The sequence below is a fragment of the Lissotriton helveticus genome, chromosome 11 (genome assembly GCF_964261635.1).
Source record: "Lissotriton helveticus chromosome 11, aLisHel1.1, whole genome shotgun sequence".
In the NCBI taxonomy this organism is placed as follows: domain Eukaryota; kingdom Metazoa; phylum Chordata; class Amphibia; order Caudata; family Salamandridae; genus Lissotriton; species Lissotriton helveticus.
In genome coordinates this window covers 4109657-4137275 of record NC_136072.1, presented here as the reverse complement: position 1 = coordinate 4137275, position 27619 = coordinate 4109657, and the positions used below count along the sequence as shown (strand labels likewise).

Below are 27619 nucleotides of genomic sequence, written 5' to 3'. Positions count from 1 at the left end.
CTGATTCTACAGTTGGTTACTAGCTATGTGAAAGTCTATATTAGTTATTGATTAGTTAACTGAGTATTTGTATGGGAGTGTGAACGTGTGTGTGGTTCGGTGGGGGGGGGGGGGTGTGATTGTCCAAAGATGTGTGAATAGTTGATTCAGTAGATATATGAAGTTAAAACTACATGTTCTAACAGTTGTTTGGGTGAGTGAATATCTTTATGGGTGTGGTGATGAGCAAATATATTTCTCAAAGGTACAGGTCCAACAAACTAGAAAAATAAAAGGCAGTGTATGTGTCAGTTGTTGTATATAAATAAGTATACATAAGACACAATGATTGTGTGAGTGACTGTATAGATAACTGTATACTTGTAATAATGATTTTATAATTCACTAAGTATGACTTACTATCTAAATGAATAGAAGAAGTGGTGTTTGTATAAGTGTTTTGCTAAGTAAATATGTAAGTATGTTCCATTGTTTGCATAAGTGAGTAGGATGACTTCATATGTGAATAGGATGCGTGCTGTTGTTTAATGTCGATATAGATGTATAAGTATTTTTGATAGTGTTCTATTGTTCATTGACAGCATGTATGAGTGAATCCATAGGTAAGTGATTAGATGTGTGTATACATCTATGAATCACTGAGTGGATTTTTAGATACTTGTATTGCTGTGACAATGGATTTAAATATGATACTCTGTATTTTACAAAGAGTGATGAAAAATTGTAATAGTGTGTGAAAAGGTGTATGTGATTGTCACGTGGATGATGTCATCAGTGATGTCTTCAGTGATGTCATTTGAGATGTCATCAGTGATGTCACTGACCATGTCATGAATGATCTAATATGTGACATCATCAGCAGTGGATTGCGGGTGCGCGAAATATAGTTAGTACAACTAACTATATAGGAGCAATTTCAATGGTTTTGTATGAGTAAAATGTCCAGCTAACTATAACACCCCTAAAACTTATAGTTGTTTGAGTGAATTTCAAAGGTTTTTTAAAAGCTAATTCCTAACTATATAACTCCTGAAACCTATGTTTTTTTCAGTGAATTTCAAAGGTTTTTTAAATGCTAATTCCTAACTATATAAGGCCTGAAACCTATGGTTTTTTCAGTGAATTTGCAAGGTTTTTTAAATGCTAATTCCTAACTATATAAGGCCTGAAACCTATGGTTTTTTCAGTGAATTTCAAAGGTTTTTTAAATGCTAATTCCTAACTATATAAGGCCTGAAACCTATGTTTTTTTCAGTGAATTTGCAAGGTTTTTTTAAATGCTAATTTCTAACTATATAAGGCCTGAAACCTATGGTTTTTTCTGTGAAATTCAAAGGTTTTTTAAATGCTAATTCCTAACTATATAAGGCCTGAAACCTATGGTTTTTTCAGTGAATACGCAAGGTTTTTTAAATGTAATTCCTAACTATATAAGGCCTGAAACCTATGGTTTTTTCATTGAATTCGCAAGGTTTTTTAAATGCTAATTCTATTAGAGGATAACGTTTTTATATATTAAAACGTTTTTTAAATCTCAAATGCCTGCTTTGCTAACAGAGTTTTTAAGCACAGGCTCTTTTGTCTCTCGTGGCCATCTTGGGAGACTGCATATCAGAATTGTTTTAATGAAATATAAGAGGATTTGAGAAGTCACTCAAAATGTGCCCTAATTTTTATTTCTTCAGCACTAATCATAATTTCTATGGCAAAATGAACCCCCTCATTTTGTTCCTTAGCAAATTAAATGTTTTAAGTGTTAACACTTTATTCCAATCAAGATGACTTCAGGTGTGCCATACTTTTGTCATAAGTAAGACTGTTAGCGCTCCAGTTGTTCTTTAGAACACTCTGGGACATTCTGTCATTGGGCTATAGCTACATCTGGCTGATATTTGGGCTACATTTGTTTTTTTTTGTCTCTGGTGGCCATCTTTGGGCTACATTGGGCTACATTGGGCTACATTTGGGCTCTAACATATATATAGCCCAATGTAGCCCAATATATATTTTTTCAAAGTTAATTTTCGTAAAAACCACTTGAGCACATATCTTGAGACATAGCAAAGGCACATCGGGCTACCAGTCCCTACAATTTTGCCAAGTTTGGTGGAAAACCATTCAGCCGTTCGGGCTAAAAGTGAGTCCAACCGCCCTATGGAAATTAACATGGGGAAAACACGTTTTGGGACCCCCCTTTTATCTCGGCCCCCGTTTGACGAACCCCCCCCCAAACTTTCAGGGAAGGACCGGAGCGCCGCGAGGCAAAGTTAAGGGAAATTTCAGGAAGATTCCTCAACCGGCGCCAATGTTATTCCCAATAGAATGTTAAGATTTCCCTATGGAAAACAATCCTAACTATATATACCTACTGGCTATTGCCAGTAGGTAATATATATATATATATATATATATATTCACTGAAAAAACCATAGGTTATAGACCATATATAGTTAGGAATTAGCATTTACAAAACCTTATTTTACTCACACAAAACCATTGAAATTCGCATATATAGTTAGTTGCACTAACTATATATTGCGCACCCGCAATCCACTGCTGATCATGTCACATATTACATCATTCATGACATGGTCAGTGACATCACTGATGACATCACTGATGACATCTCAAATGACATCACTGATGACATCACTGATGACATCTCAAATGACATCACTGATGACATCACTGATGACATCTCAAATGACATCACTGAGGACATCACTGATGACATCACTGATGACATCACTGATGACATCACTGATGACATCTCAAATGGCATCACTGATGGCATCACTGATGACATCTCATTTGACATTACTGATCACATCACTGATGACATCAATCATGTGATAATACGATGAACCTCTTCAGACTAATATAACCTTAGATACACTCAGTGTAAACAGACACTCACAGACTGTCACTCATCCATGGAGTTACTCACACACCTAGTCAGTCTTGCAAAGAATCAATCTCACCTCCATTTCTTCAACTATATAGTTATACACACCTTACTTATTCAAACATATACTAACACATATTTACTCTCTTATACAATCCCTGATACAAGTTCACAATGATCCATACAGCCACTCACACATTCACTGGCTGTTATGCACAGTTATTTATATATGTCAACTCTCACATGTACTGTGTTTTACATATGTACTTACTTTGACATGCAGCACTGAGATATCCATTCACTCACCAATAACCTCATGCACACAGTCAACCGCCCATACAGCTGTTTCCACATGCACTTTTGAACCCATACATCTAGTGAATCAACTGCTCACACATCTATGCACAGAGTCATACACCTCCCAGCCACCCACACACACACTCAATCTCCCTTACAAATAGTTGGGCAACCAATCAATAACCCATATAGTTACTCATATAGCTACTGATCAACACATGCAGCAGTTTACAGAACAACAGACATAATGATGCACAAATTAAGACAGTTTAGTCACTAACCCATGCACTCAGTGAGACACATTTAATCACTCACTCATACAGTCAGTCATGCACCTACTAAATCCTTCATCCAGACACTTATACATCCACTCATTCTTCAATATGTAAGACATATTTTAACTTTACAGAAACATACAGTCACTGGATGTTGTCATCAGTGATGTCATTTGAGATGTCATCAGTGATGTCATCAGTGATGTCACTGACCATGTCGTGAATGATGTAATATGTGACATGATCAGCAGTGGATTGCGGGTGCGCGATATATAGTTAGTGCAACTAACTATATATGCGAATTTCAATGGTTTTGTGTGAGTAAAATAAGGTTTTGTAAATGCTAATTCCTAACTATATATGGTCTATAACCTATGGTTTTTTCAGTGAATTTTCAAGGTTTTGTAAATGCTAATTCCTAACTATATATGGTCTATAACCTATGTTTTTTTCAGTGAATTTCAATGGTTTTTTAATAGCAAATATCAAAAGCTGTAAAATGTATTCTTCTTTTAAAGGAAAAATATATTTTATATGTATTTAATATAATTTTTTTATGTATATACATTTTTTGAGGGAACGAATTTATCAACTATCATGCTGAAGAAGAGTGTGGGGAAAAAAACAAAGAGGAGGACTAAGAGGAAAGAACAATCAGTTCAAAAATACAATTGCTTTAAAGCATGAAGGGCTTTTCCACACATTTACATTTAAATAACCCATATTAGAACATACAAAATATCTACAGAGGAGACGGTGTACATTGAATTTTAGACTCTTCATTGGTACCTACATGTTGGTACTTACATCACCCACACAACACAACAGCTCTATTCAGAGCTACCCTACCTCAAAGCACTCTAAAATATTATTTTAATATTTCCCTTGGTTTTCCGCTTGTTACGCTTTCCGGAACGCTACCCGGTGCGCGGACCGGGTGCTAACCGTGCGAAAGTTTTTTTTTTTTTACATATATGGGCCTCCAGCCACCCTCAGAAAACCTAGGGGGTCAGGATATGTCTCCCGTGCCCCCTTATACCCATTCCCAACATTGTTTATCCTCCATCTTGTGACTAAATTCGTCCGAAACACAAGATGGCGGGCTCCCGTTACGCTACCGGTGAGCTACCCGGTTCGCGTACCGGGTAGCGCTTCCACCGCGAAAAATCGAAAAAAAATCTATTTTATTTTTTTGCCCCACGGGGCCCTTTAATAGCCCCCACATCAATCCTAGGGGGTCAGGAGGGGTCTACCTTGCCCCCTTTCATTAATTTCCCCCTTCGTTTATTTCCACCTCTTGTCTCTCGATCCTACCGAGAGACAAGATGGCGGCCGCTCCGGACTGTTTAGAATGTTGACAGTCACCGGAGAGCCAATCCGCTTCTCCTCGCGAAGTTCCGTTACGCGTCTGGTACGCGAACCGGGGCGCTAACCGGGACGCGGTCACAAATATATATTTTTTTTGAACGTTCATTTCTCAAAATCCACTGGAGCACATATCTTGAGACCTAGCAAAGGCACATCGGGCAAACAGTCTCTACAATTTTGCCAAGTTTCATAGAAATCCATTCAGCCGTTCGAGCTAAAAGTGAGTCCAACCGCCCTATGGAAAACTCAATGTTAAAAACACGTTTTGGGACCCCCCTTTTTTCTCAGCCCCCGCTTGACGAAACCCCCCCAAACTTCCAGGGGACACTCAGAAACAAAATGTGCCATTTTCCTGAAAATTTCAGCCAATTCCGTCTATCAACGCCAAAGTTATTCAACATAGAATTTTCAGAAATCCCTATTTAAAAAAATCCTAACTATATATACCTACTGGCGACCGCCAGTAGGTAATATATATATATATATATATACATATATTCATTCATTCATAAACTTTAATCGACAGTTAAGTCATAAAAGTACAGCGTACAAATACATTTTAAGAACCAATTAATAAGTATATAAAATATTTAAAATACAATTAAATCATTCAATCATATATATATATATATTCTTTTAAGAAATTTCCCAAGTCTACGTGGAGGTTCCTGTATATAAATTTAGGACCATTTACTCCGTGTCTGCTGCCAACAAAATCCACATATGCGGGTCAGATCAAAGATGGTCATCTTTAGAGCGATGCTAATTCTGGCTTTACTGGAGCCAAGCGGCATCTTTTGTTAATTTTGCTGCAAACTACTCAGCCCTGTCTCACCACTTGGATTCTTGGTCTCTAGATTGGTGCAGTTTAGGGGGAGAAGTTGCTCAGATGGCTTCAAAGGTTAAATGTGTAGTTTAAATCCTTCAGGCTATCTTCACGCAAGCCGATTGAAATGCGTTTACACCTTTTTTTGAAATTGAGAATTATCAGGCAATGAGTCTGAAATGGTGTAAAAAGTTACAATAGTTTGCGTTAGACCTGGCACCTTGGCGTGAGTCTCCCTTCCACTTTTTGCTGATGTGCCTCATGTGTTTTGCTGGTGTTAGCTGCTCAGAGCACTGTGCCATGAATGAAAAGAGCTTCAGGTTGATTTTGCCACAAACACAAACTTCGTAAAGCAGGGAGATAGGTCCTGGGACGTGAGGTCAGCTGGACCATATATAATATTTTGAAAAAAGCAAGTGCTGACCAAACAGATAAGTGATCTCCTTCTTTGGAGTGACAAATAAAGAAAATTTCAGAATTTGTCTGGTATTATTTATTTTATACCCTTTTACTTTTTGTTTTTGTACTTAGAAATTCGTTTGTCCGAAAAAGATATACCATATGCAATTAACATACACTTATTCAAAAACACATATACAATAAATACATTCAATATAAACAACAAAACATCAATCTGAACATTTCATATATACATTAGCACAAATGTTTGTGCAACACCATAAACATTCATTATTTACACTATCTTCCTTAAAAAAGAAGTGTGTGAACACTCAAATAAAGAAGAAATCAAATGGAGAGAGCGGTAAGTGTTCAAAACAGTATAAGAAAAGACTGAAGGACTAAATCTGAATCTCAGTCAAGCAAGGAACAACTCATGTAAATAATGAATGTTTAAGGTGTTGCACAAACATTTGTGCTAATGTATATATGAAATGTTCAGATTGATGTTTTGTTGTTTATATTGAATGTATTTATTGTATATGTGTTTTTGAATAAGTGTATGTTAATTGCATATGGTACATCTTTTTCGGACAAACGAATTTCTAAGTACAAAAACAAAAAGTAAAAGGGTATAAAATAAATAATACCAGACAAATTCTGAAATTTTCTTTATTTGTCACTCCAAAGAAGGAGATCACTTATCTGTTTGGTCAGCACTTGCTTTTTTCAAAACATACACAAACTAAGCGTGAATAAGCAATGATTTACAAGTAAATCACATAAAATCACGTTCTGAGTGGGCAAAAAGAAAATAACTACTGAAATGTACTTGATAAGGAGAATACACAAGAGGTGCTCACAAACTACTCACGCAAACACGTTTCAGCAAAGATAGTGTGTCAACATAATGCAAACTCATGACATGCAAAGTGCCTCATACCTGATGGCTTGCTCCTCGCCTGTGAAGCCACATCCGAATCGCGAGTGTATCTTCGCGCAGGTGAGGCTGTCCTCCAGCACCCTGAAATATAGAAGGCGGCATTGTAAGATGTATCCGCTGGCTGTCGAAGGACCATCTTTAGGGAGATGTCACTGACATTTGTAGAGTGCACATTCTGACACTGGTAAGGCTTTCTGGCACTTTGGCAGTTTGATAACTTTCCAGATGTTTCTGGGGTTTCCATTGTGGAGTCTGAATCAGCTTCTGAAGACGGGTAATGGTGGTGTCTGGTCCTAGTGTCAGGCAGGTGGACGCGGTTTATTCGATGAGCAGCGGGTGGATGGACAGAGGCTGGACTCCGCTAACGCTTGTATGCCCAACTTCTAGGTCTACAGGTGTGTCCACTCTACAGCAGATGGAGGGGGGCAGGTGTGTGTGTGGGAGGATAGCGAACATACTTGGTTGTGCCTTAGTTGTGTTATGGGAAGTGTCAGTCCGCTACATGGCCATCCTTCGCGGTTGACGCACGTCATGGGTTGTCTTTGATCTGCTCTGTTGCATCTCTGGCTGTGATATAGGATAGAAAAGCACCATTGTGAGGTCTGTGATAGTCAATGCGTCCTACCTGGATTCCACTAGGTGTATGGGAGGGGTTGTGTCACTGCGTTCGGTTGAATGCGTCTGTGTGCTGGTTCTTGGGGTAAGTGCTTCTGGGTGCTATTGGACACACAACTAGGCACATCAGGGATGCATAATGCACTTGTGGTATGTTCTGTATAAAGTTTTTCTGAGGATGTTGGAGTTTCCCCGCGGAGTGTGGAGTTGGTAACAATATCGTGCTCCTTAGCTCATTGGGATCTCATGAGGTTCTGAGTAACACTGAAGGAGTATATTTAGACAAGACGCCGGCAGCGTCACACAGTAAAGTAAAAATAAATCTGTAGAGCGCAAACATTCACGCTGCCGGGGCACCTTGGCTCTACAAACCAACAAGTAAAAAATATAGGACAGGACGTCCGGACCAGAAAAAGTAGAGAGCTTAATTGAAAGGGTAGGTTTTAGGAGATTTTCTAAAGGTTTTTGAGGATGCGAGTTCCACACTCTTGGATCTACAACTCTTAGGGATCTTTTTTTATTTATTTTAATGTACTTTTTTTTTTTTTTTTTTTTTTACAGAATCATCCAATAAATTAAGCACAAGTTCCTTCTTGTCCAACAAGAGCTTAGGATCCGAATTCTATAGCACCCCCAACCTGGTCCTATAGGAGCGCTGCAGCCAGGCTTTCTCTCGCGGAATCTGCGGCTCAATCTGGCTCCAAGCTTTCCACCGGTCATTCTACAGACGTCACCCAACTTCCGAAATCCATTCATTCCCTGCCTAACTTCTATTGCATGATCCACAGTGGTTCCAACCTACATTTCAAGTAGACTCAATTGAGTTTCTAAATTAATACTGGGAATACCAAAAACCTTCTAGAACTGCGCGCTTTCCTTAAGGAGCACTTGCAGTGTCTTGTATCCTACTTTTGGGTTATTTAATAAGTCTTGGCAGAGTCCAGATTTGATTTTCTTCCAGCATCCTATCCATTTATGGATTCTGAAGACGGCTATATAAAGTGCATGTCCTACTAAATCTAAGCAAATACCGTGCAAATTGCACAACATATATCTTCAAGCACGGAAGGGCTAGCCCACCTTCCTCCGTACTTCTATATAAAGGGCTAAGTGCTTTTCTAAGACTGGCTTTATTCCATTAAAAGGAAGCAATCATTGAATTTATCATCGAGAAAAAGTTAAAATTGAGTACACGAGATAGCTGCAAAGAGAAAATTAAATAAAGGCAGAACCGCCATTTTTATTAAAGAAAAGCACCCAAAAGGTTTTCGAGGGATTGGTGCCCACCAAGTTGGTGTGCATTTCCCATGGAAATTAGGTCCTAACTATAACTATCTATTGGCGACCACCAGTTCGTAATTGTATTGATATATATATATATTTAGATATGGATTTTTTGGTTTTCTAATAACGTTGGTGCCATTTAACAAATCTTCACAAACTTCAAAACTAGTGTGACTTTCACTTCAGCTGCTGTCCGGAAAGGGATAGAGGTATCCTGACCTTCAGCCACGCCACCGGACTCCACTGGACCGACCACAGCTGCGTCCACTTCAGCTTCAAAAGATCCACGACCCACCACCACCCGCAACAGGTACCTCACAGGAATTGGAGCAAGATCACCGCAGACCAGCTCACCACCTCCTTCAGCCAGAGCCCACCCGCCAACACAACGGACCCCAACGAAGCAGCCCGCAACTTCACACAGTGGCTGACCGCCTGCGCCGACGACCTCGCGCCACTAAAGAACCCTCCCAGCAGACCCAGAAGCAAGAAGGCATCCTGGTTCACCGACAACCTCAAGGACTCCAAGAAGACCTGCCGCACCCTCGAGAAAGCCTGGCTCCTCGACCGGACCACCGACAACATGACCGCCTTCAAACTCGCTACCCGCAAGCACCACCAGCTCATCCGCACCACCAAGAAGAAATCCCTGAAGGAACGACTGGACAACAACGCCCACGACAGCAAAGAGCTCTTCACTATCGTCAAGGAGTTCTCCAACCCCAGCACCGGCACCAACGACATCACTCCGTCACAAGACCTCTGCGACTCCCTCGCCTCTTTCTTCCACCGCAAGATCGCCGACACCCACAACAGCTTCGGCGCCCCACCCACGCACCCAACCGTCGAACCAACGCCCCCCACCGCCACCCTTCGCACCTGGACCACGGTGACCACCGAAGACACAGCCCGCACGATGAACACCATCCACTCCGGATCACCGACCGACCCCTGCCCACACCACGTCTTCAACAAGGCCGACTCCACCATCGCACCCCAACTCCGGAACATCATCAACGCCTCCTTCAACACCGCCACCTTCCCGGAGAGCTGGAAGCACGCCGAGATCAGCGCCCTCCTGAAGAAACCTACAGCGGACCCCACCGATCTCAAAAACTTCCGCCCCATCTCGCTCCTCCCTTTTCCTGCTAAAGTCATCGAAAAGATCATCAACAGACAGCTGACCGCCTTCCTCGAGACGAACGGATCCCTCGACCCCTCGCAGTCCGGCTTCAGAGCCAACCACAGCACCGAGACCGCCCTCATCGCAGCCACCGACGACATCCGGACCCTGCTCGACAAGGGGGAAACAGTGGCCCTCATCCTCCTGGACCTCTCCGCTGCGTTCGACACGGTCTGCCACCGCACCCTAGTCCAGCACCTCAGCAACATCGGTATCCAAGAGAAGGCACTGGAGTGGATCATCTCGTTCCTCGCCGGAAGAACACAAAGAGTCCGCCTCCCCCCGTTGCGCTCCGAGGCCACCGAAGTCATCTGCGGCGTCCCGCAAGGATCTTCACTCAGCCCCACCCTCTTCAACATCTACATGAAACCTCTCGCAGCCATCGCACGCCAGCAAAACCTCAACATCATCTCTTGCGCCGACGACACCCAGCTGATCCTCTCCCTCACCAGAGACCCCGACACTGCCAGAACCTGCCTACACGAAGGGATGAAAGACGTCGCCGAGTGGATGAAGGACAGCCGCCTGAAACTGAACTCGGACAAGATGGAAGTCCTCATCCTGGGATCTTCGCCCTCTGCCTGGGACGACTCCTGGTGACCCCCAGCCCTGGGCACCACACCCAAGCCAACTGACCACGCACGCAACCTGGGCTTCATCCTGGACCCCTCCCTCTCGATGACCAGACAAGTCAACGCCGTCTCCTCATCGTGCTTCAACACCCTGCGTATGCTTCGCAAGATCTTCCGTGGGATCCCGACCAAGACCAGGAAGACTGTCACCCAGGCACTCATCACCAGCCGACTGGACTACGGAAACGCCCTCTATGCCGGAACCACAGCCAAGCTACAGAAAAGACTCCAGCGCATCCAGAACGCCTCCGCCCGACTCATCCTGGATGTCCCCCGATGCAGCCACATCTCCAGCCACCTGAGGAACCTGCACTGGCTCCCCGTCGACAAGAGGATCACGTTCCGGCTCCTCACCCACGCACACAAGTCTCTCCACGACCTGGGCCCCAAGTACCTCAACGACCGCCTGACCTTCTACACGCCCACCCGCCACCTACGGTCCACCAGCCTCGCCCTCGCAGCCGTACCACGCATCCGAAGAGCCACCGCCGGAGGAAGATCCTTCTCTTACCTGGCTGCCAAGACTTGGAACTCCCTCCCCATCCACCTTCGGCTGACCCAGGACCATCTCGCCTTCAGGAAACAACTCAAGACCTGGCTGTTCGAGCAGTAGCATACCCCTCCCCCCAAGCGCCTTGAGACCCTCCCGGGTGAGTAGTGCGCTATACAAATGGCATGATTGATTGATTGACCCCATGGAACTAATGCAGGGGTCTGTGAGTACAGGGTCGGATTGGGAAGGCTGGTAGTCGGGCATTGGGCGGTGGGCCGGAGACTCGGGGATATCTGTGGGATGTTTTTTAGAGCCTCTGTAAGTCAGCCCATAGAGACTTACTGTCTTCCCCGGTCCCTGCCAGACCACTGAAAAGTGTCGCTAGCATCATGGGCCCTCCCCTTCCACAATGTCAAACTGAGGCTGGTGGGCTGTTGTTCTGGCCCTTAGGGCATTCTCAACTCAGCCCCCTGCCTCATGTGGCCATCCCGGCCCAGAAGCAGTGTATTGCCCCACTGGGCTATCACTTTCAAGCCATACAGCCACTCACACACCTATGCGTTCACTGATACATCCACTCAGAGACTCACTCACTCACTCACTCACAGCCCCGCCCAGTTACTTACACACCCAGCCAGAGACTCAGAAAACTACTCACACACCCATTTACACACTTATACAGCCACTTACACACCCAGTCACACATCCATACAGCCACTCACACACCCTTACAGTGACGGATACATCCACTCAGAGACCCAGACAACCACTCACACACCCACACAGGCACTCACACACCCGGTCAGGCACTTAGAAACCACTCACACACCCATTTACAGACTCATACTGCCACTCACACACCCACGTATAGCGCCTCAGAACCAATCATACATCCACTCAGACACTCTCACACCTAAGTACACACTCATACAGCTTGTGACACAGCCACGCCCAGACCCACATAGCCACTTACACACCCAGGGGTCTGGGGATTGGCTGCATTTGAGGGGTGGCAGCCAGACCCTTTGGCCACCCCCCCCCCCCGGGCATAGCCAAAGGCAGTGGGCAGAGTGGAGTTGGTTGCATGCAGGGGGTTGGCCACAGGGCCTGTGATTTTATGATGCGATTGTATGATGTATGATTGTATGATGTCATCAGTGGTCTCCAAACAAAAGGATAGCCAATCTTAACTGTCAGATCAGAAGACGGTGGTGTATCGAACAGGATTCTATTGAAATACGGGGTCACTAATAAAACCGACACCAGGCAGCTTTTAATGAATAGAAAGAGGAAAAGGAGGAACCAATCCCTTGAGTGTATCAAAAGAATATCCGCCAATGACAACACATGTAGCACTCTACAGTACCAGAAACGAGAGATGAGGGTATAACGCATCCCAAGCAGAGGGGGTTTTATCAAAAAGAAGCCGCACCGGTATATCAAAGAAATTCCAGACACTGCAGCCAATGCCCCAGCCATCGAACTAAAGAATGGACTGCCAGGAGCTTACAATTCAAAATACAACCAGCACCAAGAGTTTCCTGAATCATAGATGCAATCATAGATTCAGTAAAAAACAGTTATACGTTTTTGGTTGTAAAATATATGCCCAGAAGACGGTGGTGTAAACTATTTTAATTTTCACCAAAACGCAGCGTCAACAGATTCTTTTTTAGTATTTTTTTTTTTTTATTAGTGCTATTGTTGGAAATGGGAAATTATTTGTGTACCAGAAAATCATGTATACATATGAGGTCCCTTTAACAAATGACTGTCTCTCTATAGTTAAAAAAAAATATATATATATATATACACCACATGTAAATGTTAAAAACACAGACTTTGTTTTTTAATATTTTTGTATATTGCCCAAAATGTGTACTCATTTGTATATGGTGTGGATGTGTCTAATGGAGGTGTAAAGATATTAGCAAGAACAAAAGGGAAATTGTATTTGTTTTAGTAATGTCATCAGTGACGTCATAAACATTGCTATTTGAGATGTCACCAGTGATGTCAAACGTGATGTCAGACATCATTTATCATGACATGAGTGAACTATAACAGATTAATTTCAATGTTTTTTTTTATTGTGTTTATATTTTTACAAGCCTAACTAGAATATTGCTTAGACCTTTGTTTTCTTAGTGAATTTCTAGGTTGTCTTTTTAATTGTGAGCAGAAATCTTGGTACCAAACCCAACTATTTCTAGGAGGCCTAGAACCGGCACCTTTGGAACAGTAAAAGAAGGTGACAAGTTGGGGGCCACGGGCAGAGGTGGTCAGAGGCGGCATGTGCTTGGAAGGGCTGAAGCCTCCTGATTTTCTGTCCGGCTCAGCCTAGTTGGGTCACGGGGCAGGACCTACCCACATCCATGCAGAGTGTCGCACACGCCAGGTCACATTGTAATGTATGACGCAGTTGCATCAGTAGCTGGCTCACTATGAGATGAGACGGCCCAAGAAGTGGAAGACCAGGGGTCATGAGAGCGCATTACGGCAGCTTCCCCCTCTCTCACATCCAAGTGACCCTGGACTAACACAACCTCACCTCATGGTTCAGAGTGAGTGTAATCCTGCACTTGCACGACCTCACCTCATGGTTCAGAGTGAGTGTAATCCTGCACTCACACGACCTCACCTCATGGTTCAGAGTGAGTGTAATCCTGCACTCGCACGACCTCACCTCATGGTTCAGAGTGAGTGTAATCCTGCACTCACACGACCTCACCTCATGGTTCAGAGTGAGTGTAATCCTGCACTCGCACGACCTCACCTCATGGTTCAGAGTGAGTGTAATCCTGCACTCACATGACCTCACCTCATGGTTCAGAGTGAGTGTAATCCTGCACTCACACGACCTCACCTCATGGTTCAGAGTGAGTGTAATCCTGCACTCGCACGACCTCACCTCATGGTTCAGAGTGAGTGTAATCCTGCACTCGCACGACCTCACCTCATGGTTCAGAGTGAGTGTAATCCTGCACTCGCACGACCTCACCTCACGGTTCAGAGTGAGTGTAATCCTGCACTCACACGACCTCACCTCACGGTTCAGAGTGAGTGTAATCCTGCACTCGCACGACCTCACCTCATGGTTCAGAGTGAGTGTAATCCTGCACTCACACGACCTCACCTCATGGTTCAGAGTGAGAGTAATCCTGCACTTGCACGACGTCACCTCATGGCTCAGAGTGAGTGTAACCCTGTACTCACACCGACCTCACCTCATGGTTCAGAGTAAGTGTAACCCTGCACTCACATGACCTCATTTCATGTTTCAGATCGAGTGTAATCCTGCACTCACACGACCTCACCTCATGGTTCAGAGTGGGTGTAATACTGCACTCGCACGACCTCACCTCATGGTTCAGAGTGAGTGTAATCCTGCACTTGCACGACCTCACCTCATGGTTCAGAGTGAGTGTAACCCTGTACTCACACCGACCTCACCTCATGGTTCAGAGTAAGTGTAACCCTGCACTCACACAACTTCATTTCATGTTTCAGAGTGAGTGTAACCCTGCACTCACACAACCTCATCTCATGTTTCAGAGTGAGTGTAACCCTGCACTTACACCGACCTCACCTCATGGTTCAGAGTGAGTGTAACCCTGCACTCACACAACCTCATCTCATGCTTCAGAGTGAGTGTAATCCTGCACTCGCACAACCTCACCTCATGGTTCAGAGTGAGGGTAACCCTGCACTCACACAACCTCATCTCATGGTTCAGAGTGAGTGTAATCCTGCACTCACACAATCTCATCTCATGGTTCAGAGTGAGTGTAATCCTGCACTCGCACGACCTCACCTCGGGGTTCAGAGTGAGTGTAACCCTGCACTCACATGACCTCATTTCATGTTTCAGAGTGAGTGTAACCCTGCACTCACACGACTTCATTTCATGTTTCAGAGTGAGTGTAACCCTGCACTCACACAACCTCATGTCATGTTTCAGAGTGAGTGTAACCCTGCACTTACACCGACCTCACCTCATGGTTCAGAGTGAGTGTAACCCTGCACTCACACAAACTCATCTCATGCTTCAGAGTGAGTGTAATCCTGCACTCGCACAACCTCACCTCATGGTTCAGAGTGAGTGTAATCCTGCACTCACACAATCTCATCTCATGTTTCAGAGTGAGTGTAATCCTGCACTCGCACGACCTCACCTCGGGGTTCAGAGTGAGTGTAACCCTGCACTTACACCGACCTCACCTCATGGTTCAGAGTGAGTGTAACCCTGCACTTACACCAACCTCACCTCATGGTACAGAGTGAGTGTAACCCTGCACTCACACAACCTCATCTCATGGTTCAAAGTGAGTGACTGCACTCACACCATCCACACCTTATAGTTTCAGAGCGAGTGTAACCCTCTACTCACACCGACCATACCTCTTGGTTCAGATTGAGTGTAACCCTGCACTCACATGACCTCATTTCATGTTTCAGAGTGAGTGTAACCCTGCACTCACACGACTTCATTTCATGTTTCAGAGTGAGTGTAACCCTGCACTCACATGACCTCATTTCATGTTTCAGAGTGAGTGTAACCCTGCACTCACACAACCTCATTTCATGTTTCAGAGTGAGTGTAACCCTGCACTCACACAATCACATCTCATGGTTCAGAGTGAGTGTAATCCTGCACTCGCACGACCTCACCTCGGGGTTCAGAGTGAGTGTAACCCTGCACTCACATGACCTCATTTCATGTTTCAGAGTGAGTGTAACCCTGCACTCACACAACTTCATTTCATGTTTCAGAGTGAGTGTAACCCTGCACTCACATGACCTCATTTCATGTTTCAGAGTGAGTGCAACCCTGCACTCACACGACCTCATTTCATGTTTCACAGTGAGTGTAACCCTGCACTCACACCAACCTCATTTCATGTTTCACAGTGAGTGTAACCCTGCACTCACACCGACCTCACCTCAGGGTTCAGAGTGAATGTAACCCTTCACTCACACAACCTCATTTCATGTTTCAGAGTGAGTAACTGCACTTATGTTGACCTCACCTCATGGTTCACAGTGAGTGTAACCCTGCACTCACACAAACCTCACCTCATGGTTCAAAGTGAGTGACTCCCCTCATACCGACCTCACGGTTCAGAGTGAGTGACTGCACACTCTTCTGTGCAGCAGAAAAAAAGACTGTTGATCCATGCCCTGTAATCCCTAGCAAATCCAGAGGATAGCTCCGGGCATGCGCGTGCAGTCACGGTTGCGGCGGATAGTTCTGGACATGTGCGTGCAGTCACGGTTGCGGCGGATAGCTCTGGACATGCGCGTGCAGTCATGGTTGCTGAACCGCACACTGCAATCCCTCCTCACAGGGTCCTAGAGCAGGAAGTGGCATGGGGGAAGGTTATCTGAAGGCTAAAGAGGAGGGGGTTGGGGCAACTAAAGCAAACTGCAACTGACAAAGATCTACCAGCCAATCTAAGGCCACAACACTTCACCATTACTAATACAATCATTTACATCCATGTGATTGGTTGCCAGAACAACCAATAAGAGCTGGCCCTGCTGCCCAAATTAAGGATAACAGTTAGTTGTATCCTGTAGTGTGGTTCTTCTTGAAACAGTTTAAAAATGTGTTAATAATCAGTTTTTTTTTACAAAACAGTGAATAAATACAACTCTATGGCAAACATTATTCAGAATGTCCGCCCCTGCTTGGAAGGCTGTGCCGCTTTCTTTGTATGTGCCTGAGTTTGGACTCAGCCCTCAAGAGAAGACCCCCTTCAATACAACTGCTTTGCTCAGAGGAGTAAAGCAGCCAGTCACAGAGAGGAAACATCTGCATACAAGGGTATCTGGATGCCCAGATTCTCCCATGATGCTCTCTGGCCCAGGTTGATCACGTGATGCATCTGCATTTAACGTCCATATCTGTGGTGGAAGTGAGGTACAGAAGGTTGCATTTAAGCATCTATTTACATCTGTGCCAACTACTGAACCCACTTTGCTTTTCGCCAGTTTCGGATACTTTTATTCCTTAGTAATCGCTCTAGTGACAGTGAACATCATAAGTTATTCGTTAGTGCCACTGTATTTATATGGTAAAGTACAAGCCGGTTGAAACTCATACTGAAGCTGGTTCAGTCTCTTTATGCAGCGTCCCTGGGGGCAGCGCATACAAGTGAAATACGGAGCGACTATCAGTGCACCTACTAAAGACATGTTTGCTGCTGTGCCCACATCCATAATATGAGCCGGGCACAGACGCAAAGGTATTGGGGATGTGGACCTATGCACATGAGGGCGCTCCCTCTGATGCTATCACTGGAGCTACATGTACATCAGCTCCAGCTGTATTACATAAGGGGCCGCACAAGCATCTGGGGCCCCATCTGTAATACCAAAGTGCCCCGGGGCGCACAAAGCAGGCACACATGCCCGTTGTGTCCCCGGGGCACTCTGTGTAACATGGCCCCTAGAAGCTACAGAGATCAAAGTATGCCCAATACAAGCGTAAGATGCGGCCCAAAAAATACTGTAACATCCTGAAAAAAAGCATACACTCTTAGGAAACGCAAGATTAAGAAAATCATGTGAAATATCAGGATCTATATCGCTGACATGGATTACCTTAACATTTATTTATATTAATTGTTCAGAAGTTGATCAGTGTTATTAGCCAGTATAATTAAGAACATGAATATAGGGCCCGATAGAGACCGGTTTCAATGTCTGTTTTTAATGACGTATGGGTCTTAAAGTGCTGGTTGTGCTAAACGAACTCACCCAACTTTCTGGAACTCCTTCTCAGAGATGTTCCACACGTATCTTATCTTCTGCACCCGGATGCACCGCACCTACAGAAGAAGACAGGTTTCTTGTTACTTTGGACCAGAAGAATACGTTTTAACTCACTAGTCAAAGCAATATTCATCACTATATATATAATTAATTAATAGGATATAAAAACAAAGGTTAGAGGGATGTTATAGTTAGGCCCAGAATTCACACGCACAAAACCAGAGAAACTCAGCAGTTATAGTTAACTGAGCTAACTAGAACATATGCCTCCGCAATGCTCTGCTTATAAATGTAAATGTAAATGTAAATATAATTTGCACTTGTATAGCGCCTATCACCCAGGGGTCTCTAAGCGCTGTACGAATACTGCTGTGGAACCCTTCCTGGCCTGTTCCTGTGAGGTGTCCTCTCCTGGGCACCCCCAAGGTGAAGCCAGGCATCCTAGCGTTGTTAGGGCCGGTGTGGAGATTAAGCAAGCTATTGCCCAGAGTTGCAGAGTGGAACCCATGATTAGAGTAGGCACGAGGCGAGAATTATCGGGTCCGAGGACATTGAGCCCAAGATCCTGCCGCAACGGGGATTGAATCCTGGTCCTGGGCCAGACCTCTGCCTCAGGGTCTGCCGCTCTAATCGGTGAGCCACACTTCTCCACACTTGACCTCACATATTACATTACTCATGACATGATCAGTGACATCACAGATGCCATCTCAAATGACATCACTGATGACATCATCCAGTAAATGTGAGTGTTTTCTAAAAGTTTCTGAGTATTAAACACATATACCAAGCTACTAAAAAAGTTAAAATAGTATACTTTCCGTACTACTAACGAGTGATACAATTTCATACATATATTACATGAGTGGCTTTGTGACTGTGTATATTCGTGCGTGAGTTGGTTGCCGAGTGCCTGTAAGGGCGTGTGAGTGGCGGTATGGGTGTATACTAGGTATGCGAGTAGCTCTATGGGTGAGTAAGTGGGTGCGTCCATGGTTGTATGGGTGTGTAGATGGGCATCTAAATAGCTGTATGAGTGAGTGATTGGCTGTGTAAGTGGCTGTATGGGTGAGTGAGTGGCTGCTTGAGTTGCTGTTGGGTTGAGTGAGTTGGTTTGTGAGTGGCTGTTTTATAGAGTTTCTTTGTGAATAGATGTATGGGTGAGTGTGTAGATGTGCGAGTGCTTGTATGGATGTGTGAATGGGTATGTAAGTGGTTGGGTTAGTGTGTGAGTGCTTATATGGGTGAAAGAGTGGCTCAGCTGAGAGGCTGTATGGGTAAGTGTGTGGCTGTTTAGGTGAATAAGCGGCAGTATGAGTGGCTGTATGGGTGAGTGTGTGGCTGTATAGGCAAGTCACTGGTTGTATGAGTAGCTGTATAAGTGAGTAAGTGGTTGTGTGAGTGCCTGAGTGAGTGTGTGTGGGGGTGTATGAAGGAGGGAGTGGTTGTGTGAATACTTTGTGTCTATAAAGAGTTATGTGACTGGATATGTGGGTGTGTGAGTGGGTGTATGAGAGGTTGTATGGGGTGAATGTCTGAGTAGTTCTGTGGATGATGTATCAGTGAAGTGCTTAAGACCTCACTTGTAATATGTGAGGTCATAAGCAGTACATTACGAGGCATAAGTTATAAAAAAAAACGTTATTTACTATTTCCAATAATAGCATTCTGCAGGTACATAATTACAAAGCAACACTGATGCAAGAATAACAAGCATTGGAAATGCAATAGGTCTCACATTAGGAACATTTGAGCTATTGGTCTTATAAATGACATTTATTTTACTTATGTGTTGTTTTTTAAATTAATAGCTTTGTCATTTACAATGCCAATAGTTATAACTTTTGCAAATGTGACACCTATAGCATTTGTAATGCAACATGCAAGAGTGACAGAAAAGGATGAGTGACGGCGAGCGAGAGAGACGGACAATAGAAACAGAGAGGGGAGAAAGTGAAGGAAACGAGAGGAGAGGGAAGCAGGGAGCGAGATACAATGATGGGAGATTGAATGAGAATAAAATACAGACGGTGCTCAATTTGTTAAAAAAATTAAAAAAGGAGACACGGCCTGGCGGCCGTGAAACTGAAAGCACGGCCAGCCGGCCGTGAAAAAGCCTTTGATGCAGCAGGGGGCAATTAGGGGAGGAGAATGGCTGGGCTGAGGCAGAGCGCAAAGCCTTTCATGCAGCTGGGGCGGAGCGGGAAGAGCTGCTGGCGGCACCAAGCTGACGATTTGATGCTGTGCGCGCGCATTTTAACTCATTGCGCTTGCGCATTGAGCTAAAAGCGCACATGCACTGCATCAAATCGCCAGTCTAGTTAAACTCTGTTTAAGCCCCTATAGTCTCGCTCCGCTCAATGCGCATGCGCATTGACAGGCGAGACCTAAAAAGGAGAGCAGGGGGAAGGTAAAGAGAGGGACAGAGAGGGACAGAGAGGAGAGAGAGAGGGAGAGGGAGAGAGAGGAGAGAGGAGTGAGGAGAGAGTGAGAGGGAAGTGAGGGAAAGGGAGAGAGGTAGACGGAGAGAGGGAGAGAGAGAGTGAGGGGAGGGAGAGAGAGAGAGAGAGGGAGAGGGAGAGAGAGAGTGAGGGGAGGGAGAGAGAGAGTGAGGGGAGGGAGAGAGAGAGAGAGGGAGGACGAGAGGGAGGGAGGGAGAGGAGAGGGAGTGGAGTGAGAGAGGGAGAGAGAGAGAGGAGAGCAATAGAGAATAAATGGAGGCAAAAATCAATGCAGGCAACATTAACAGTCAAGGATGATGATGTACGATGAAATATAATTCAGGTTGAAAAACACAAACACTTGAAAATAAAACTTTGAAAAGATTCACCCAAGAATTATGCTTTTAATGCTAAATCAATAAGATAGTGAAGCAATAAGCAAGCACAAGATTGCCTTAAATTTATTCTCAAATGTGCACCAACAGGTACCTTAAAGTACTTTTAACCTACAGTTAACCCATTTGTAGACTATTGTGCAGGGATCCTAAATGATCGATGCTCTCGTGGTTTGTTTTCTAAACTCCAAAAAAATAATCCCTTTTCTCATATGTATTCAATCAATCAACAAAGAATCATCACTTAATGCTGCTTGAAGGCAGGTATTACAGGCAATACAATAAATTCAATCTCAAACGCCAATGGCAACATCTGCTGCCAAACATTTTAGCATAAATATAGTATAGGGTACGACAGTAACTTTAAAGAGCGTCTGAGTGTTGCAGAGAAATTCCATGTATTCCCAGTATGTCAGCGCCGTTGGTATTTAGGACGAGCAGGCGGCCATAAAAAGAGACCCACTCAGAATTGCATTTACACCAAAAATAACCCAGCCAAGTTGACGGCTTTCCGATAAAGGTTTTCTGCTGTGTTTCCGCGGGCTTAAGAAGTGTTTTTTTTTCCTTGAAAACCCGTATTTGTGACACTAGTGAGGAATTGACTGTGTGCCTAGAAGTACGTGGTTTGCAATAAAAAGCAGGATATAATGTAGAGCTTCGTTCTGCATCTCTGAAAATGTGTAAATACCCTATATACACAATGAATTGCAACTACCGAATTTAATGACAATCACGTAACAGGCCTCTGAAGATGAAAGTCTGAGTTGGCCTTACAGGGATTAGAACTCATGTCCCATAGATTAAAGTTACCTCACTGAGCCATCCTTCGAGGTAAATTAGCTACTTTTTGGCAGCCATGTCAATGCAGATTGCTCTACACTCTTCTGTTGATCAGCTAACTCACAGCCAATTGGTTTTACATTCCAGCAAAGCAAGTCCATTGCAATGATGTAAGAAGAATCCTAACTCGTGGAGCCGGCAGGAATGATTTGTGTACACCGCTGGAGTTTGTTTTGTTGAATATTTCTCACAGATCCAGATTATTTGAATTAAAAAAGGCTGCTACATCAACTGACTACTAGGGCCCGCTTGATAAATGTCTTTATTTACCCGAGGTCAGGCGAAGCTTAGATACAGAGCACTCTGGAAGGAGCCGTGAAACTGAAAATACCCCAAAAAAATAAAAAATGAAGGATTGGCGAATGCTGACCGTTTTTGTGTGAGCGACAAATGACAGGGGGAGGGGTAACGTAAGAAAAATGGAGAGTGAAGGAATGAGCACTGTAGTGTTATGCTTGAATGTGAGTTGACTACATTAAAGAAGTAGATGAAATGAGGGCTGCAGTGAAAATATAGTCAAGGGGAAACCTGATCCTAATAAAAGGGAAAGTAGAGGCAAGCATAACGCGGCAATAAATGGCAGGCACTGAAACGGAAGAGAAGAGCAAAAGAAACGTGCTGGAAGCCGTGAATCAAGTTAAAACAAACAATGTCCTGAGCAAATGGTGGGGGCCCGGAGCAGTGGAGTGGGAGAGGTGAGGGGGGAGTCACGGGGAGATTAAGGGACAGAAGGCAAGCAGATTTGCAGATCTGATAAGCGAGGAGGGGGTGCGAGGGATGAGTGAGGATGGGGGCACGGCCGGCCGGCCGTGAAAAAGCCTTTGATGCAGCAGGGCGCAATTAGGGGAGGATAATGGCTGGGCTGAGGCAGAGCGCAAAGCCTTTCATGCAGCTGGGGCGGAGCGGGAAGAGCTGCTGGCGGCACCAAGCTGACGATTTGATGTTGTGCACGCGCATTTTAACTCACTGCGCTTGCGCATTGAGCTAAAAGCGCACATGCACTGCATCAAATCGCCAGTCTAGTTAAACTCTGTTTAAGCCCCTATAGTCTCGCTCTGCTCAATGCGCATGCTCATTGACAGGCGAGACCTAAAAATTGACTTATCATACGATTGTCACTTTACCACAGTCCAGGTTAAACGGCCACTCCATACTCAACAAGACTTCTGGTATATTGAAATGCCAGTACTGCTCACAAATGAGAAACTTAACGATCACGGTTTACTTGACAAGTGATAACTCAACCCACCCCAGTGGGGACTATTGCAGATAAAGTTTGTGATGAAGAGAACTGAGCAACTTCGTATCTACGTAGCTGTCAGGGGATGTTCCGAACATAACCCAAGAGGGCAACTTGAGGCGTGGGCAGCAGATCCAGGTCAGTCAGATGTAAGTTATAGTTCGCTCAGGTAACTAGACCTGCTGAATTTCTCTGGTTTTGTGTAAGTGAAATGTTAGCCTAACTATAATGTTCCTGTAACCTTTGTTTTTTTCCAGTGAATTTCTAAGGTGTTTTAATTTCTATTTACCAACGATAACGTCCTGTAACCTTTGGTTTTGTCAGTGAATTTCTATGTTTTTTAAATTCAATTTCCTAACTATAACATCCCTGTAACCTTTGGTTCTTTTCAGTGAAATTCAAAGTTTTTGTAAATTTTATTCCCTAACTGAAAGCTGATGAGTTTCAATTTCTGCAAAATGGGCATGGTGCCAGAAAGTATCGTGCCCTGCGTATTTAACCAAGAAGAGGCCACTGTTTTGTGCAACACCTCTACCCAAATGGAGTACTTTCTACTGGATAAATAGTAAGTGTTGCCTCATTGGGTGAATGTATAGTGCATCTCCTACACTACAACTGCGTAAAGGACAACAAGAACATTCCTCCAGTGGCCTTGCGTCTTTGCAACTTTGACATTGTGACTGTTCCTCAAACGCCTTCACCAGATATCTTTACAATTGTGGAACTGCAGAGCAAACACCTTTGGATGATTTGCACTTTGCAGAAGTAAGTGCTTCTTTGTTTGGTGGAGATGCAATCGTATTCCTAGGCATCAAGACCCGGCTTTGAAAATTGGCTGGAAAGGTACTTGGGGGACCAGCTGTGCATCATCTGGTGCAAAGGGCATCAAGCCGTTGGATACCGCTAATGTATGGGGCAGGGCCACAAGGGCTGGGCTTGGCGGCAAGTTTACATACTTCTAGTTTGTAAAAGTTTAGACCACGATCTCGGTCTGGTCTCAGCAGCAGAGCCAAGAAAGAACCCCCTCCTCACAGACACTAAAGGAGATTTTATGCTCGAGAAAAGCAAGGACGCGAACAACCCCATCACAGATCTGTTTTCATGGTGAAAATGCAGAGAGAACACACTTGGATGAGTTGTACTTTACAGAAGTGCTTCTTTGTTTTAGTACAGGGAGTGGGCCCCTCTCTGGGCTGATTTCTGCCCCGGGAATCCTCCAGGGCCCGGCCTTTTGGCACTAGGGGTGGGGAGATTTGCGGCCTCTCTCCCCTGGCAAATGCTGGCCCCTGGGAGCCCAACCCCCAGGGCCCGGCCATGGTTTCTGGGCACCCAGACTGCACTGGGACCATGGGGGGAGCATGAATGCCCCTGCGGTCCCCGTCGGCTCCCAACCTCTTGCGGAAGCCAGCCCTGCTTTACACTTCGGGAGCAGATTAACATGCAGCTCACTGTGTGTGAAAGCAATTCGTCCATTTCCCTGCTCACTTCACAGCAACAGGGACACAGACTAAAGCTTCGCTTCCAGCACGCGAGAGCATTTTCACTGCTTTTGTTTGCTGGAAGTGGAGTATTTGCTGTTGCTTGGTGGGAGCGGTTAAAGCTCACGCCAAGTCACAGCACACAGCTACGTCAAAAGGGTGGGCACCCAGGACACAGAAGGAGCCGGCCCTGGGGGGTGGCAGTCCCCAGGGCAAGCAATGGCTCTTGGAGCAGGGCCACGCAGCCCCCTCCTTTCTCCAGAATGGGCCAGGGAGGTGGTGGTCCGCTTGCTGAGAACAGCTTAGGAGGGGTATCGCGCAGCCCCCCTACTTTTTAAGATGTTATAGCCCCATGGATGTGGTGGTCCCCGGGTCCCAGAGTCCCCCGCTTAATTTAACAAGCAGCCCCAGGAAGGTAGCAGTCCCTGGGGGGACCGCGAGGACCCCGCCTCATTTTGAAAACAGCATTGGTGATGGCGGTCCCAGGGTCGCGGGCGGGGGGGGAGAGAAGTCTTCAAAGCCCCCAATTCTTTTTTAAATAAGCACCAGGGAGGTGGTGGTCCCCGGAGCAGAATTGTGACCAAGGAGGGGGGCCCCCTGTGTCCCCTCACTTTTAAAAAAAACAAAAAGGCTGCCTGCTTCTGGGACCTGGCCCACCTGGGGGCTATAATGTAAACAAGCACAGGACCCCCAAGCTTTTTGCCAAGAATTCACGTATTTCATGGCAATATTCTTATCAAAAAAAGATTGCATGCAGTAGTGGAGTTCCAGGGCAACCCCAAGACCAAGGCTTGGAGTTCAGGATAATGCATTTTTAATGTGGGAGTCGGCTGAAGCAGAGACCCCAAGATGGCTGCCAGCACTTCCCGGTTAAAGTGTTGGCAGCCAATCAAAAGCTTGCCATTAGTCACGAAGTCCCCCGGCTACAGATGTCACTAACTGGATTTTCTTGAATTTCTCAACTACTGAACGGATTTCGACCAAATAACTGAAAGTGTGATCTGCGGAACCAAATCTTTCTTTCTGCTAAATTTGGTGTCATTCCGTCCAGTGCTTCGGGCTGCAGGCTTGATTAATGGCCCTATGGGAATTAACCCGTTCGCTGCATCTTTCGGCCAACGGCCGTCGCAAGCACTACCTTGCTAGTGCTGCGCACGTTCGTTAGCCGACGCGCCCTGCCCACTCTTTCAAACCGCCGCACCGCCGCAGAATTCGAGCCGCGCTTAAGGTGGGAAACACACTTTTAGCCCCCTTTGTTTCAGCTGCCGCTTCACAGATCACCCCGAAACTTTTCATTCAGAACAAGATTCACTGGGGCACATGTTTTATCATGTTTTATCTGAAAATTCTGTGAAGATTCATAGATATATGCAAGTCAAAAATGCTTTTCCAATGGAAGCATGGTCCTAACTATAACTACCTACTGGCCTACCTGCAGCTTCCAGTATGTATGTGTATATATATATATATATTCACTGAAAAAACCATAGGTTATAGACCATATATAGTTAGGAATTAGCATTTAAAAAACCTTATTTTACTCACACAAAACCATTGAAATTCCATATATAGTTAGTTGCACTAACTATATATCGCGCACCCGCAATCCACTGCTGATCATGTCACATATTACATCATTCATGACATGGTCAGTGACATCACTGATGACATCACTGATGACATCTCAAATGACATCACTGATGACATCACTGATGACATCTCAAATGACATCACTGATGACTACATCCAGTGACTGTATAATTCTGTAAAGTTAAAATATGTCTTACATATTGAAAATTGAGTGGATGTATAAGTGTCTTGATGAAAGATTTAGTAGGGGCATGGCTGACTGTATGAGTGACTGATTAAATGTGTCTCACTGAGTGCATGGGTTAGTGACTAAACTGTCTTAATTTGTGCATCATTATGTCTGTTGTTCTGTAAACTGCTGCATGTGTTGATCATTAGCTATATGATTAACTGTATGGGTTATTGATTGGTTGCCCAAGCATTTGTATGGGAGACTGAGTGTGTGTCTGGGTGGCTGGGAGGTGTATGACTCTCTGCATAGATGTGTGAGCAGTTGATTGACTAGATGTATGGGTTCAAAAGTGCATGTGGAAACAGCTGTATGGGCGGTTGACTGTGTGCATGAGTGTATTGGTGAGTGAATGGATATCTCAGTGCTACATGTCAAAGTAAGTACATATGTAAAACACAGTACATGTGAGAGTTGACATATATAAATAACTGTGCATAAGAGCCAGTGAATGTGTGAGTGGCTGTATGGATCATTGTGAACTTGTATCCAGGATTGTATAAGTGAGTAAATATGTTTTAGTATATGTTTGAATAAGTAAGGTGTGTATAACTGTATAGTTGAGGAAATGGAGGTGTGATTGATTCTTTGCATGACTGACTAAGTGTCTGAGTAACTCCATGGATGAGTGACAGTCTATGAGTGTCTGTTTACACTGAGTGTATCTAAGGTTATATTAGAGTCTGAAGAGGTTCATCGTATTATCACATGAAAGATGTCATCAGTGATGTGATCAGTAATGTCAAATGAGATGTCATCAGTGATGTCATTTGAGATGTCATCAGTGATGTCATCAGTGATGTCATTTGAGATGTCATCAGTGATGTCATCAGTGATGTCATTTGAGATGTCATCAGTGATGTCATCAGTGATGTCACTGACCATGTCATGAATGATGTAATATGTGACATGATCAGCAGTGGATTGTGGGTGCGCGATATATAGTTAGTGCAACTAACTATATATGGAATTTCAATGGTTTTGTGTGAGTAAAATAAGGTTTTTTAAATGCTAATTCCTAACTATATATGGTCTATAACCTATGGTTTTTTCAGTGAATTTCAATGGTTTTTTAATAGCAAATATCATAAGCTGTCGAATGTCAAGTACGTGGTAAGTGAAAACATTTTCGTGTTTATGCACGCTGATCTGCTTTGAATGGTGCCCCCCCCCCTCATTTCTATTAGGAGTACTCTCTCTTTGCAGATAGTGAAAGGTAGTTAACGCAGGCCTTTGCCCCCGTTGTAATCCGTCGTGCCTGCTTCTCTCTCCATTTGATTGATTGTTATCCAAGTATTTACTGTTTTAGAATTAGTTCTCTTTGGTTCATTCTCTATTTACAAACAAACACAGAGTCGCAATACTCTGTTTAGTCTTTGCAGATAACGAAAAATCGTGTAAAAAAAAAG

At 44.4% G+C, this 27619-nt stretch overlaps 1 protein-coding gene across 1 annotated transcript in view; it reads right to left on the bottom strand.

Annotated features, from left to right (window-relative positions):
• The window catches only part of LOC144791841 (putative cation-transporting ATPase 13A4), a 350880-nt gene that overhangs the window by 210087 nt on the left and 113174 nt on the right, over positions 1-27619 (bottom strand). The window contains exons 4-5 of the mRNA XM_078666620.1: positions 17983-18053; positions 7014-7094 (exon numbers count right to left, since the gene is read on the bottom strand). Of these exons, the coding sequence (XP_078522746.1) occupies positions 7014-7094; positions 17983-18053 (152 nt within the window). The remainder of the gene's footprint in view (positions 1-7013; positions 7095-17982; positions 18054-27619) is intronic.